The sequence below is a fragment of the Bombina bombina genome, chromosome 7 (assembly GCF_027579735.1).
Source record: "Bombina bombina isolate aBomBom1 chromosome 7, aBomBom1.pri, whole genome shotgun sequence".
Lineage (NCBI taxonomy): Eukaryota > Metazoa > Chordata > Amphibia > Anura > Bombinatoridae > Bombina > Bombina bombina.
This window is the reverse complement of record NC_069505.1, coordinates 264,075,021-264,090,780: the sequence shown is the minus strand read 5'-3', so window position 1 is coordinate 264,090,780 and position 15,760 is coordinate 264,075,021. Positions and strand designations below refer to the sequence as shown.

At 37.7% G+C, this 15,760-nt stretch overlaps 1 protein-coding gene across 1 annotated transcript in view; it reads right to left on the bottom strand.

The window, feature by feature from the left end:
* Positions 1-15,760, bottom strand: part of ERC2 (ELKS/RAB6-interacting/CAST family member 2) — a 1,300,133-nt gene that overhangs the window by 606,881 nt on the left and 677,492 nt on the right. Inside the window, exon 12 of the mRNA XM_053720736.1 lies at positions 1,261-1,396. Coding sequence (XP_053576711.1) covers positions 1,261-1,396 — 136 coding nt within the window. The remainder of the gene's footprint in view (positions 1-1,260; positions 1,397-15,760) is intronic.

The window sequence follows — 15,760 nt, the reverse complement described above, 5'->3', positions numbered from 1 at the left end:
CCTCAAAGTGTGGAGTCACCACATCAAACTTATAAAGCATGCACTATAATTTCCCCATCTTTACAATATTTTTTGCCTCCACCTGGGGGGTTTAAGGGGGGCAAAGCCCTCTTGTAAGCATAATTCCCCAAGGTTCACTTGGGGTGGATGCCAGAGGATTGGCGGAGCCCCTACCTTGAACCCCACAGGCGGAGGCCAACGAAATAGTGTAGATGGGGGAATTACAGTACATCGAGCTTTACACACAGCCACTTTACACTCACACACATATATATATATACATATATATATATATATATATATATATATATATATATATATATAGGTGTATCTCAGAGATATTGCGGGTTTGGTTCCAGAGCACCGCAATAAAGTGAATATAGCAATAAATTGATTCACACTATTTCTTTGTTTCCCAGTGCATATAAAAGTTATATTTACACTGCACTGTAATCTATTAAGTGTGTAATAGCATTATGTCTAATAAAACAATGTATATACCTTAAAGGGACATTATACAATAGATTTTTCTTTGCATAATGTTTTGTATATGATCCATTTATATAGTCCATCTGGTGTGTTTTTTTTTGTAAAAATGTATAGTTTTGCTTATTTTTAAATAACATTGCGCTGATTTTCAGACTTCTAACCAAGCCCCAATGTTTTAGATGTATACTGATGTATACTGATGTATACAGACTTAAAACTGCTTGTCTGTATAATGGACTTTTCATGCGTAGGAGGTTCTGCTATCAGCCCTTTTCAGTGGGTGTCCCAAGCTTATCTCATTAACAGTGTTAAATTGGGAGTTTCTAAGTACGTTTTTAAAAGGTTTTACACTGGATTTTTATATCCCTATCTGTGCATATTATTCTTTATAGTAGTGTCTATTACATGCAGTTATACGAAAATTGGTGTATACTGCCTCTTTAATTAAAAAATACTTTATTGCTAAAAAATGCTAACCATCATCTGAGCCTTCAGTGAGTCCAAATCTTTTTGTTGGTGGTGTATATATAGGTGTGAATGAATATATGTATATATATGTGTATTTATGTGTTAATATGTTCAACACAAGACTGCCACACACCTTCAATGTGTAAAAAATAGCTTGCAAGGCGCAATAAAATGAGGTATGGCTATATATATATATATATATGTATATATATATATATATATATATATATAATGGTTTATGACACATCTTTAAGAATTTCTCAATTAAATATTGCATTGATAATAATAAAGAATTTATCCAACCTGCATGTGCTGAGAGGTGTCAGTGATATTATCGTCCCGCCTACGAGCATCTTCTAAAAGCTGAGCGTTCTTCTTCTTTTCAATTTGTTGATTGTGCTTCAAGTTGGCAACTTTCTTATTTTGATCTTTCATAAGCCTGCGGATATTACACATTTCAAAAGTCAGTCTTGGGATGTTAATTAAATAGCCGTTGAAAGCTGCAAACAAATTTGAAAACAAATCCAAGTTTATTATTGTTACAGATGGAAGTCACTGTGATTTATGAATGATGAATGACTGTAAATGAATCAAATGTATGTAATATCTTCCATTTTCTGCTTATGTTGACATAAAATGCCTCTTTAAAAGGGATTTTTATTTTATTTTAATATAGCATAAAACGCAGTAGAACATTGTTTTACAAAGTATCTGTGAACAGAAGAAATATATATATATATATATATATATATATATATACTGTACATATATATATATATATATATATATATAGAAAGTCCCAAGAACAGATCAGCACATCAAACGGTTATACAGGACTGGGTAACTAAACTTGATACTATGATTGCTAAGTACAGAGGTGAGTTGGTTGCATTTAAAAACAAAAAATTGAACACGGTTGAGAATGACTACAGGGATAGACGTCTATATAGGTGGTTATATGGCAAGGAGGATCCCCCCATGAGATCAAGGCGCAGAAACCCACGGGCACGCAATAATCTTAGCCTTGTTGACACTAGTGGTGACTCATCAGACAATGAAAGGAGCACGGGTGATGTTGGTAATAGTGAGGGACTTACATCTAGTCAGTCACAGTCTTTTTCTGGGGTTGCTACCAGGTCAGCGGCGAAACCACCGCTGACCGGAAATTTAAAAAACACAGACGCACGCACGTCAGGCGAGGCAAACACAAATCGCAAAAAACAGCCCAAAAAGAAGTGAATATAGTCTACAATTTAAGCAGTCGGTCTTTGAATGATGTGGAAATCTCAGTTTTGAATCGTGGGTTATCTTTTATTCCCACGCCTAGATGTGATAGATTTGACACCATTGTAGATATCCACAAGCTACAAAGACAGCTCAAGCTAAAAGACTACTTTAAAAATGACACTCAAGGTGTGATAACCAAATTCAAAAAACCATCAACATTTGAACCTGTAAACACACATCCCTCCATTAAGAATTTCACCAGAGTTGTATGTAATGAGATTCCCGACAAACTTCCTTTTCCCACTTACCCAAATTTAAATAGCGATGAGAGGTATGCTATTAAATCACTTAGCAATGATAATAGCATCATTATCCGCCCAGCGGATAAAGGTGGGTCAATAGTCCTACAGGATTATGTTGACTATAGGGCAGAAGCTTACAGACAGTTGTCTGACCATAGTGTATATGTTAAACTTTCAGGGAACCCAGGCAGAACATTTAAGAAACACATTGATGAATGCCTCTATAGAGGTCATGAAGCAGGGCTCCTGACAGAACAGGAACTTGAGTTTCTAATCACTGATCACCCTAGAACACCAGTCCTGTATCTTCTGCCAAAAGTACATAAGACCTTGGACCATCCCCCTGGCAGACCAATTGTGTCTGCCAGGGACTCCTTGCTATCCAATTTGGCCATCTATATAGACTTCTACCTTCAACCGGTGGTTAAAGGAACACCTGCATATTTGCAGGATTCACCAAGTTTGTTGAATGTCCTAAGGGACTATACCACATTACAGGAGGGTGATATCCTGGTTACCATGGATGTGGACAGCCTCTACACCTCTATTCCCCATGGGGGGGTGTGGCGGCTGTCAGGTCCATGGTGACTGGGAACCCCCTCTATGAGGGTCCTCCCATTGAATTCCTGTGCGAACTACTTACCTTGTGCTTAGAGAAAAACTTTTTCAAGTTCGAGAATGGATACTTTTTGCAGGTGTCAGGGACGGCCATGGGTTCAAACATGGAACCCACATATGCCAATCTATATATGGCCTGGTACGAACAGACTCTAATGAGACCATTTGCTCATCCCCATATCAGATACTATACACGGTACATCGATGATGTCCTTCTGGTATGGGGGGGGCAGCAATGAGGAACTACGGGAGTGGGTGACATGTTTGAACACCATGGACAGTCCCATAAGGTTCAAGTTAGAATTTAGTAATGAGACCATACATTTCCTGGATCTTAACATATATAAAATCATGTCTGAGGATGGTTGCTCATTTGGCACTTCGCTATATACGAAGCCAACCGATCGCAATTCTTTGTTAGAAGCAAGGAGTTTCCATCCCAGACATCAGAAAATGGGGATTATCACCTCTCAGCTGATGCGGGTCATTCGTAATAATAGTGAGGTACCCACTATGATTGATCAACTAACCATTATGGAAGAAAAGCTAGTAGCAAGAGGCTATGACAAAGGAATAGTCAGAAAAGTCAAGGAGGAATTGTTAAAAGACCCCAAGTGTAAAGGACATGATAAGCCTAAAATGGACACTGAAAGGCTTAATTTTGTGACCACTTATACTCCAACTAGCGACATACTTAAGAAATCGGCACAGAAAAATTGGCCGATCCTGGAAACGGATCCAACTCTCCCCTTTAACAGGATGCAACCACCGAGGATGGTGTACCGCAGGGCTGAAAATTTGCGTGATGTACTGGTGAAGACTGATCCGGTCAGATGCTACCAGAAGGATAACTGGCTGAAGACGTCCAAGAATGGATGCTACACATGTGGTAATTGTACTACTTGCAATACCATGATGAGGGGCCAGACATTCCAGCATCCGCACACGAATAGGCGATTTACCATCCGTCACAGACTAACATGCACTAGTACATATGTCATCTATATGTTAGTCTGTCCATGTTCTCTGGTTTATATTGGTAAAACCATAACAAGTTTCAGGGACAGGATGGCTAACCACCGCTGTGCAATACGCGAGGCACTAAAAAAGGGGGAGTCGGAACAACCGGTCACCAGGCATTTTTCTGAATGTAATCATAGCCTATCAAGCCTGAGGTCAATGTTAATCGACCATGTACCACCATTAAGAAGGGGTGGTGATAGGGATAACCGGTTGCTACAAGTGGAAACGAAATGGATCCATACGCTGGACACTCTGGTACCTAGGGACCTGAATACTGTCCTTGACTTTGGACCGTTCTACAACAAATAAATCTTCAACAGTACCTACCAATAATGGATGCATACTAAGTCACCCAGAACAATTCACATGGATTTTCATCCTAGTGGGTCCTTACGGGTTTCTGATCATGCTCCAGGAGGCAAGAATTAATAGGGTTAGAATGTAGAAAGAGTAGTGGGTAAGATACGTATCTTAGGCAGATGAAATTGATTGGCTCTGATTCAATCCATGCAGATTTGCCATTATTAGTCCAATGCATCGCTCATATGTCCCTGCTATTCATGTTTGATCATTTTTTAAATTGTAATTACACGGGATTATAATATATATTTTTTATATATTTTTTTAATGATTTGCGCCCCTGTCGCATGATCTTCACTGTGAGCAATATGGGTTGCTGTGGTTGGTAACTACAGACCAATATATAGTGCCTAGTATGTTGTTGAGGGGCTGTTATGCCCATTCACTTTTGGAAACGGGATTTAATTGCCCGATATAGCCACGGCAACCTGATTGGACGACCTAACATTATGTGGTCACGTTACGTAACGCAGCAACGTCATGACGTCATTGCGCACAGGGCAGAACAGCGTACAGGAGCGCCAAGTGAAACTGTATTTAAGGTAATGGGTGTTAAGGTATGATAGGTGAGTGGTTGGGCATTAAGTTGTCTATTTTTGACATTTGACAAAGGTGTTATGTGAACACCGAAACGTTATGTCGTTTTAAACTTGGCTTATTAAAAGTTATATTTTATTATGAACAGTGAGTGCCTTTTTTGCTTTTGGATTTATATATATATATATATATATATAAAATATTATCAATTAACACTAAAAACACAATTTACAAGGTTTTGCAAATCAACAGAAGCTCCGGGATACACCCTTTAAAATCCTAATGGAATCCATGTTTCTGGTCACCTTTGAGCAGGCAAAATAAATAATGATTGTATACTACAATGTGTGTTATTTTCCTTAAAGGGACATGAAACAAAAAAAAAATTATTCAGATAGAGCATAACATTTTAAACACCTTTTGAATTTACTTCTGTTATCTAATTTTAGGTAGGTTCAGAAGCTGTTAGCTAGCTGCTGATTGGTGGCTGCACATTTATGTCTCTTGCTATTGTTTGCTAGCTTCTGCAACAAAGGATATAAAGAGAATGAAGCAAATTTGATAACAGAAGTAAACTAGAAAGTTGTTTAATTTGCATGCTTTATAGGAATCACAAACTAAAACATTTGGGTTTCATGTCACTTTAATAAAATGTAGTATTTTTAATAGAGAGATAAGATACAAAACAACCTAGATCACATAATGATGTAAAATATATCAGTTCAGAACACATTTAAACATTTTTAAAAGCCTGGAATTATATTATTTCTATTGAATGTGGGTAATATTGGAAATCTCACAACAATCTTGTGATCTACGCCTCATCTCTTAGGGTTTAATTTGAAAACAATGTGGTTTTCCATGACGACACTTACAGGGGCATCCGTCAAGGAATTCTATAAAACAGGGGCTGTCCCTGTGAGTGGTGAAATGTCGTCTATAGATATAGAAATAGTGTTTTGAATATTTTGATAAAACCTCTTCACCTTTTAATTTGCGAGAAAAAATTGTGAGATCTGGACAAAATTTGACAAACAAATAGAGGAGAAATTGAGGACCCTATTCCGGTGGGAACTTACAATCTAGAAGAGTAGGAGGGTGAGAAACAGGAGGTGAGGACTGCAAGGGTGAGAATGATGATAATACAGAGTTAGATGAGGGCAATTATTAGGCAAGTGGAATTCATTTGTTACTATGTTGAGTGGTAGGCTTTCCTGAACAACTGTCTTTAGGGAGCATTTAATTAGAGAGATTAGGGGGAAATGTGAAAGCGCAATAAAGTGCGTTCCATAGGGTGGGTGCCGCATGAGAGAAGTCCTGCAGTCTAGCATGGGAGGAGGTGATTATAGAAGATGCAAGGAGCAGGTCATTGTTGGATTCTAGGGGGCAGGCTGGAGAATATTTGTTGATTAGTGAGGACAGGTAGTGGGGAGTCACATTTGTAAGGGCTTTGTAGGTCATGGTGAGAATTTTTAATTTAATTCAGCCGTGAATGGGGAACCAATGAAGGGACTCACAGAGTGGTCCAGTGGATACAGAGCGATTGGAAAGGTGTATTCACTTGGCAAAGGCAGTTAGGATGGATTAAAGGGGGAAGAGGTAGGAGAGAGGAAAGCCAGTTATGATAGTAGCTTATTGCAGTATTCAAGTCGGGAAATGCCTTAGTTGTTTAGTGGTGTCAGGACTCGGATACAGAAATTTTTTGGAAATATTGCGTAGGTGATTTTGGCAGGATGAAGAGAGCGATTGGATGTGGGGGATTAAGGACAGATTGGAGTCAAGTGTGACTCTAAGGCAGTGGACTTGAGGTGAAGGGGAGATGCAATCAACAGTGATAGAAAAGTCAGAAATCGGAGTAAAACTAGAGGGGTGGGAGAATTAGAAGGAGCTCAGTCTTGGACATGTTAATCTTTAGGTGGTGAGAGGCCATCAAGGAAGAAATGCCAGATAAGCCGTCGCTGACGTGAGAAAGGAAAGAGGGAAAGAGAGCAGGGGGGAGAGGAAGATCTGAGTGTCGTCAGTATAGAGGTGATAGTTGAAGCCATAGCTGTTGATAAGTTTACTCAGTGAAGAAGTATAAATGGAGAAGAGTAGAGGAACCAGGACAGAGCATTGAGATACTTCAGCTGACAGAAGCATTAAAGAGGATGTATTTAATACAATTTATTCCTGTTTAATATACGTACAAAATTTACAGTTTTGATAAAATACAATTTTTGGTGAACTATTTGGTTATTATTTTGGATGCACCTTAACAATACATTTTTTATTGTGTACTTTTCCTTCCAATACGAAAATGAAGTATACACCCCTTAGTGAAACAACCTGTTTTCATGGTACAAAGTGGCTTTTAGATTAGTGGTTTTCAGAGTGTGAGTTGGGCCTCTCCGGGGGGTGCTAGAGCATATAAGGGGAGGTGACACTTTGCACTACCCTACGAAAACCACAAGCTACAGCTGACTTTGGCAAAACATATAACGGTTTTTAAGAGAGAATAGCGACACTTGCCATTTTGTGGTGGAATAAGGCAAAGGGCAGAATGTAGATGGAAGAAAGGTACCGAGGTAGAAATAACTCAAAGACTGCGTTGCATTTTGTTGTCTTGATCAGTAATTTGCATTTAACACAGAAACAATAAAGTGCAGATTGAAACGTGAGTGAATCACTGCTTTGGTGGAGGAGAATCAGCTCTTAAAGGGACAGTAACATCATAATTAGACATTCATGATTAAGACAGCGCATACAATTTTAAACAACTTTCCAATTTACTTCTATTATTTAATTTACTTCCTTCTCTTGTTATCCTTTGCTGAAAGGTTTATATAGGTAAGATCAGAAGCAGCAAATAAACTAGGTTCTAGCTGCTGATTGGTGGCTGCATATATATACCGATTGTCATTGGCAACCAGTAGTGCACTGCTGCTCCTTCAACAAATGATACCAATACAATGACGCTAATTTGATAATAGAAGTAAACTGGAAAGTTGTTTTAAATTGTATGTTACCTAAATCATGAAAATCTAAATCATGAAATAATGTTTTTGGGTTTCATGTCCCTTTAAGATCTGTGTGTGAAGCCTGGATCCAATGTAAATTCTCTAAACTTTATAGATATAAATTGAAGCAGAGCCTTCATGGCAATAAAATATTCCCATGGCAGAGGGCAGTGACCCACTTCTCTGCTAGCTGATCACTGAGAGAGCATGCATGACGGTTTGTACTCTGTGTATTCAGTGACTGCCATGTTCCAGCTCAGTGTAGTAATCTCTATACTGAGTACAGTGGGTGCCACAAAAGCATTTGAACAGCTTGTAATAAGTTGGTTATAGCAGGGTTTTCTAGGATTGGAAAGGGTTACAATGTGAAAAGTTTGTACAAGAATTGTGATGGATTAGAAGAGGGAAGCCTTTAATAAAATACTAATGCAAAATGACATGCAATAAATTGTTAGAAACATTGACAATATTGATCCTAAAAACTGTGTGTTTAAAGGGAAATTAAAGTCAATATGAAATAGAGTGAGAACCCCCCCCCACACACACACACACACACACTAATTTATTTATAATAACAAATTTAAAAAAAAATTACCAATAGAAAAAAAAACACTTTGTAATAGAAGTAACTTAGAAGTTTTTTTATAATCACATGATCTTTAGCTCTTTTGTTTGGGCTCCTTTCGGATCATGTGATGCAAGCTCTCAATGTGAGCCTGTAACCACAAGTTAAAGTGACAGTAAAGACCTTGTAATTACAGTCATCCAATAGATTAACATACCAGCGGAGTCCAAACATTATAGGAACTGATTAAAACCTTGCTTGCTGCAATTGTTTTTCATTGATCAAACATTCTGAACTTGCGTCAGGAGAGGACAGGGCTTCCCACTGTCATACTGTTACCAAAACGTTCATTGCTTGGCTTCAGCAGAAATAAAAATATATAGGCTAAATTAAAAGAAAAGGGAGCAAAACAAACAATACATGTATATTGCAGATATGTTTTACCATGCGTAATTAGGCATTTTATATTGCAAACTCAAAGTCCTTTCTGTCCCTTTAAGAGTCAGTGGTCTTAAAGGGGCATACAATGCAAATGTTTTCTTTCATGATTCAAATAGAACATACAGTTTTAAACAACTTTCCAATGTACTTATTTTATCAAATCTGCTTTATTTTATTGTTATCCCTTGTTGAAAAGCAGGGCAGTAAGCTCATGCACGTGTCTGCAGCACTATATAGCAGCAGTTTTGCAACAATGTTATATATTAGCAAGAGCACTAGATGGCAGCAGTTGTACAATGTTATATATTAGCAAGAGCACTAGATGGCAGCAGTTGTACAATGTTATACATTAGCAAGAGCACTAGATGGCAGCAGTTGTACAATGTTATACATTAGCAAGAGCACTAGATGGCAGCAGTTGTACAATGTTATACATTAGCAAGAGCACTAGATGGCAGCAGTTGTACAATGTTATATATTAGCAAGAGCACTAGATGGCAGCAGTTGTACAATGTTATACATTAGCAAGAGCACTAGATGGCAGTTGTACAATGTTATACATTAGCAAGAGCACTAGATGGCAACAGTTGTACAATGTTATACATTAGCAAGAGCACTAGATGGCAGCAGTTGTACAATGTTATACATTAGCAAGAGCACCAGATGGCATCAGTTGTACAATGTTATACATTAGCAAGAGCACTAGATGGCAGAAGTTGTACAATGGTATACATTAGCAAGAGCACTAGATGGCCGCAGTTGTACAATGTTATACATTAGCAAGAGCACTAGATGGCAGCAGTTGTACAATGTTATACATTAGCAAGAGCACTAGATAGCAGCAGTTGTACAATGTTATACATTAGCAAGAGCACTAGATGGCATCAGTTGTACAATGGTATACATTAGCAAGAGCACTAGATGGCAGCAGTTGTACAATGTTATACATTAGCAAGAGCACTAAATGGCAGCAGTTGTACAATGTTATACATTAGCAAGAGCACTAGATGGCAGCAGTTGTACAATGATATACATTAGCAAGAGCACTAGATGGCAGCAGTTGTACAATGTTATATATTAGCAAGAGCACTAGATGACAGCAGTTGTAAAATGTTATATATTAGCAAGATCACTAGATGGCAGCAGTTGTACAATGTTATATATTAGCAAGAGCACTAGATGGCAGCAGTTGTAAAATGTTATATATTAGCAAGAGCACTAGATGGCAGCAGTTGTACAATGTTATAAATTAGCAAGAATACTAGATGACAGCAGTTGTACAATGTTAAATATTAGCAAGAGCACTAGATGGCAGCAGTTGTAAAATGTTATATATTACTAAGAGGACTAGATGGCAGCAGTTGTACAATGTTATATATTAGCAAGAGCACTAGATGGCATCAGTTGTACAATGTTATACATTAGCAAGAGCACTAGATGGCAGCAGTTGTACAATGTTATACATTAGCAAGAGCACTAGATGGCAGCAGTTGTACAATGTTATACATTAGCAAGAGCACTAGATGGCAGCAGTTGTAAAATGTTATATATTACTAAGAGGACTAGATGGCAGCAGTTGTACAATGTTATATATTAGCAAGAACACTAGATGGCATCAGTTGTACAATGTTATACATTAGCAAGAGCACTAGATGGCAGCAGTTGTACAATGTTATACATTAGCAAGAGCACTAGATGGCATCAGTTGTACAATGTTATAAATTAGCAAGAATACTAGATGACAGCAGTTGTACAATGTTATATATTAGCAAGAGCACTAGATGGCAGCAGTTGTAAAATGTTATATATTACTAAGAGGACTAGATGGCAGCAGTTGTACAATGTTATATATTAGCAAGAGCACTTGGTATCAGTTGTACAATGTTATACATTAGCAAGAGCACTAGATGGCAGCAGTTGTACAATGTTATACATTAGCAAGATCACTAGATGGCAGCAGTTGTACAATGTTATATATTAGCAAGAGCACTAGATGACAGCAGTTGTAAAATGTTATATATTAGCAAGATCACTAGATGGCAGCAGTTGTACAATGTTATATATTAGCAAGAGCACTAGATGGCAGTAGTTGTAAAATGTTATATATTAGCAAGAGCACTAGATTGCAGCAGTTGTACAATGTTATAAATTAGCAAGAATACTAGATGACAGCAGTTGTACAATGTTATATATTAGCAAGAGCACTAGATGGCAGCAGTTGTAAAATGTTATATATTACTAAGAGGACTAGATGGCAGCAGTTGTACAATGTTATATATTAGCAAGAGCACTTGGTATCAGTTGTACAATGTTATACATTAGCAAGAGCACTAGATGGCAGCAGTTGTACAATGTTATACATTAGCAAGAGCACTAGATGGCAGCACTATTTCCAGTCATGTGCAGGCTACCGATCTAGATATCACGGCAACAAAGAATAACACGATAACAAAGACGATTTAATAATAGAAGTCAATTGGAGACTTTTGTAAAATTGTATTCTCTATTTAAATAATGAAAAATAAAATGTTGGGTTCCATTTCCCTTTAAGAGTCTAGGATGGTAAAAAGGGTATGCTTACATAGTAGGAGAGCTGCACAAGCATTTGCTTGTGCAATAATAAATGTGTCCACCCATAGCTTAAAGGGATAGTAAACCCAATTTTGTTTTCTTATTTCATGATTCAGATAGAGCAGACAATTTTAAGTAGCTTTCTAATTCACTCCTATTATCATTTTTTCTTCATTCTCTTGCTATCTTTATTTAAAAAAACAGGAATGAAAGCTTTGGAGCCGGCCTATTTTTGGTTCAGTACCCTAGGTAGGGCTTGTTGATTGGTGGCTACATTTAGCCATCCAATCAGCAAGTGCGACCTAGGTTCTGAACCTAAAATGGGCCGGCTCCAAAGCTTATATTCCTGCTTTTTCAAATAAAGATACAAAGAGAACAAAGAAAAATTGATAATTGGAGTAAATTAGAAAGGTGCTTAAAATTGTCTGCTCTATCTGAATCATGAAATAATTTTTTTTTGGGTTTAGTATCCCTTTAATAAAGGGGAGCCAAAGTAAGCTATCACTCTAACAAATTAGAGCATGCAGTATTTGCTTCAGAATATCCCTTTAATCATTTGTAAAGCAGTATTAAATACTAAAATGATTTTAAATCATTCACTGCATTAGGCTGAGCGCCATTTGCATATTTTCATTGCAGAAAACTTTTTTTTTTTTTTGCCTTGTTGCTAATAGAAACATTGGCTCACAGAAAAAGGAATTATACCATTAAACATTTCCTGTTGATGAAGTATCTCACACAAGAAAATGTTATCCATTGGGGATGCCAATGTGAATACATAATTATTAAGTTTGTCATCAGCTATGCATTTGTGCTGTCATTACGAGTCTAGGATTTCTGAGCTAATCATGTTACTTATGGTATAATGGGCAATTTTATACATAGCGCTCCATGATGAATTAATAAAGTAGCGATCTCCTTGTAGCACACAGGATGCAACACAGAAGCAGAATTAAGCAGGCGAAAGATATACAAATATAATAATATAACAAAAAACAAAAAAGAAAATTAGAGAAATACAGTATTTAAAGGGACATTAAACACTTTGAAATGAAATGGTAATATAAAATGATAAATCATGTATAGAAAAAAAAAAAACTCTGCAATGTATTTTCATTATTTATTTTATCCCCTTTTCCTGTAATTCCACTCTGAAATTGAGAGCTTTTCAGTTCCTGTTAGAAATGGAAGTGTAGAACACTGTTATATCCCACACAGCCATTGGCTGCACACTATAGTGACCTATTTATAACTGTCCCTAATTGGCCACAGCAGAGAAGGTAACCTAAGTTACAACATGGCAGCTCCCATTGTTTTTTAGACACGTAAACTTTACACTTATTTTGTCAATATTTAAACAGCTAATGAAAAAATACATCTACATGTTATTCTCAGACTAATCTTTTCTTTGGATGCATCATTCTACCTAGCATTTATTTAGTGTTTAATGTTCCTTTAATTTTGCATCGATACAATATTTGCTTTTCTTAAATATTGTGGCACAATATCCTGTTTTGAAATTGGACATTTTTTTTATTTTTATTCAAACTCTCTTCAAGGAAACATTTATGTACAACTAGATGCATGACTAAAGGGATGCTAAATACTTTGTGATTGTTAGTCTAGTTAACTCAACAATGTCTGTTCCTAAATGACCTCAGCAGAGGAGATACAACAAGAAAATATGCTTGGAAATGTAGGCTGTGCCAATTACTTTATCAAGGCCAAAATGTTACACTTCAATATTTAAAGGGACATGAAACCCAAAATGTTACAATTATTCAAAATTCAAAGGGACATGAAACCCAAACATTTTCTTTCATGCGTAAAATAGAGCATACCGTTTTAAACAAATTTCCAATTTACTCCTATTATCAAATGTGCTTCATTTTCTTGGTATCCTTTGATAAAGTAGCAGCAATGCACTACTGAGAGCTAGCTGAACACATCATGTGAGCTAATTAAAAGAAGCATATATGTGTCGCCACCAATCAGCAGCTAGCTCCCCAGTAGTGCATTGCTACTTCTGAGCCTACCTAGGTATGCTTTTAAACAAAGGATACTAAGAAAAAGAAGAAAATAAGATCATAGAAGTAAATCGGAAAGTTGTTGAAATTGCATTCTTTATCATATGTGCATTTGGGTCATTCGGAAGCTAGCCAATGGGAAAGATGGTGGCCGCCATCAGCATTTGGCTCTTTTCGGAGTTGGATTTCTTCTTGTGGAAGTGCAACACTCCAATAGCCATACAAATCCACAAGAAGAAATTTGTCTCTAAAAAGAACCGAATGCCGCTGGCTGCCTCCATCTTCCCAATTTAGCCTAGTTAGCTGCCAAATGACCCGAATGCACATCCCTAATCTGACTTTACTGTCTCTTTAACAACTAATATAATGTATATATATAATATATATATATACAGGGAGTGCAGAATTATTAGGCAAGTTGTATTTTTGAGGATTAATTTTATTATTGAACAACAACCATGTTCTCAATGAACCCAAAAAACTCATTAATTTCAAAGCTGAATAGTTTTGGAAGTAGTTTTTAGTTTGTTTTTAGTTATAGCTATTTTAGGGGGATATCTGTGTGTGCAGGTGACTATTACTGTGCATAATTATTAGGCAACTTAACAAAAAACAAATATATACCCATTTCAATTATTTATTTTTACCAGTGAAACCAATATAACATCTCAACATTCACAAATATACATTTCTGACATTCAAAAACAAAACAAAAACAAATCAGTGACCAATATAGCCACCTTTCTTTGCAAGGACACTCAAAAGCCTGCCATCCATGGATTCTGTCAGTGTTTTGATCTGTTCACCATCAACATTGCGTGCAGCAGCAACCACAGCCTCCCAGACACTGTTCAGAGAGGTGTACTGTTTTCCCTCCTTGTAAATCTCACATTTGATGATGGACCACAGGTTCTCAATGGGGTTCAGATCAGGTGAACAAGGAGGCCATGTCATTAGATTTTCTTCTTTTATACCCTTTCTTGCCAGCCACGCTGTGGAGTACTTGGACGCGTGTGATTGAGCATTGTCCTGCATGAAAATCATGTTTTTCTTGAAGGATGCAGACTTCTTCATGTACCACTGCTTGAAGAAGGTGTCTTCCAGAAACTGGCAGTAGGACTGGGAGTTGAGCTTGACTCCATCCTCAACCCGAAAAGGCCCCACAAGCTCATCTTTGATGATACCAGCCCAAACCAGTACTCCACCTACACCTTGCTGGCGTCTGAGTCGGACTGGAGCTCTCTGCCCTTTACCAATCCAGCCACGGCCCATCCATCTGGCCCATCAAGACTCACTCTCATTTCATCAGTCCATAAAACCTTTGAAAAATCAGTCTTGAGATATTTCTTGGCCCAGTCTTGACGTTTCAGCTTGTGTGTCTTGTTCAGTGGTGGTCGTCTTTCAGCCTTTCTTACCTTGGCCATGTCTCTGAGTATTGCACACCTTGTGCTTTTGGGCACTCCAGTGATGTTGCAGCTCTGAAATATGGCCAAACTGGTGACAAGTGGCATCTTGGCAGCTGCACGCTTGACTTTTCTCAGTTCATGGGCAGTTATTTTGCGCCTTGGTTTTTCCACACGCTTCTTGCGACCCTGTTGACTATTTTGAATGAAACGCTTGATTGTTCGATGATCACGCTTCAGAAGCTTTGCAATTTTAAGAGTGCTGCATCCCTCTGCAAGATATCTCACTATTTTTGACTTTTCTGAGCCTGTCAAGTCCTTCTTTTGACCCATTTTGCCAAAGGAAAGGAAGTTGCCTAATAATTATGCACACCTGATATAGGGTGTTGATGTCATTAGACCACACCCCTTCTCATTACAGAGATGCACATCACCTAATATGCTTAATTGGTAGTAGGCTTTCGAGCCTATACAGCTTGGAGTAAGACAACATGCATAAAGAGGATGATGTGGTCAAAATACTCATTTGCCTAATAATTCTGCACTCCCTGTATATATATATATATGCCCAGTGTGCTTAGAGGAATGTGGCTGCACCTCACTGACGAGGCCCATAGGAGGCCGAAACGATCGTCTGGGGTTGTCATGTTCCTTGTTCAGAGGAGAATTGCCTGGTATTTCGGGGCTGGACTGACCTTACTTGGCAGGATCAGACTGATATACTTCAGGAAAG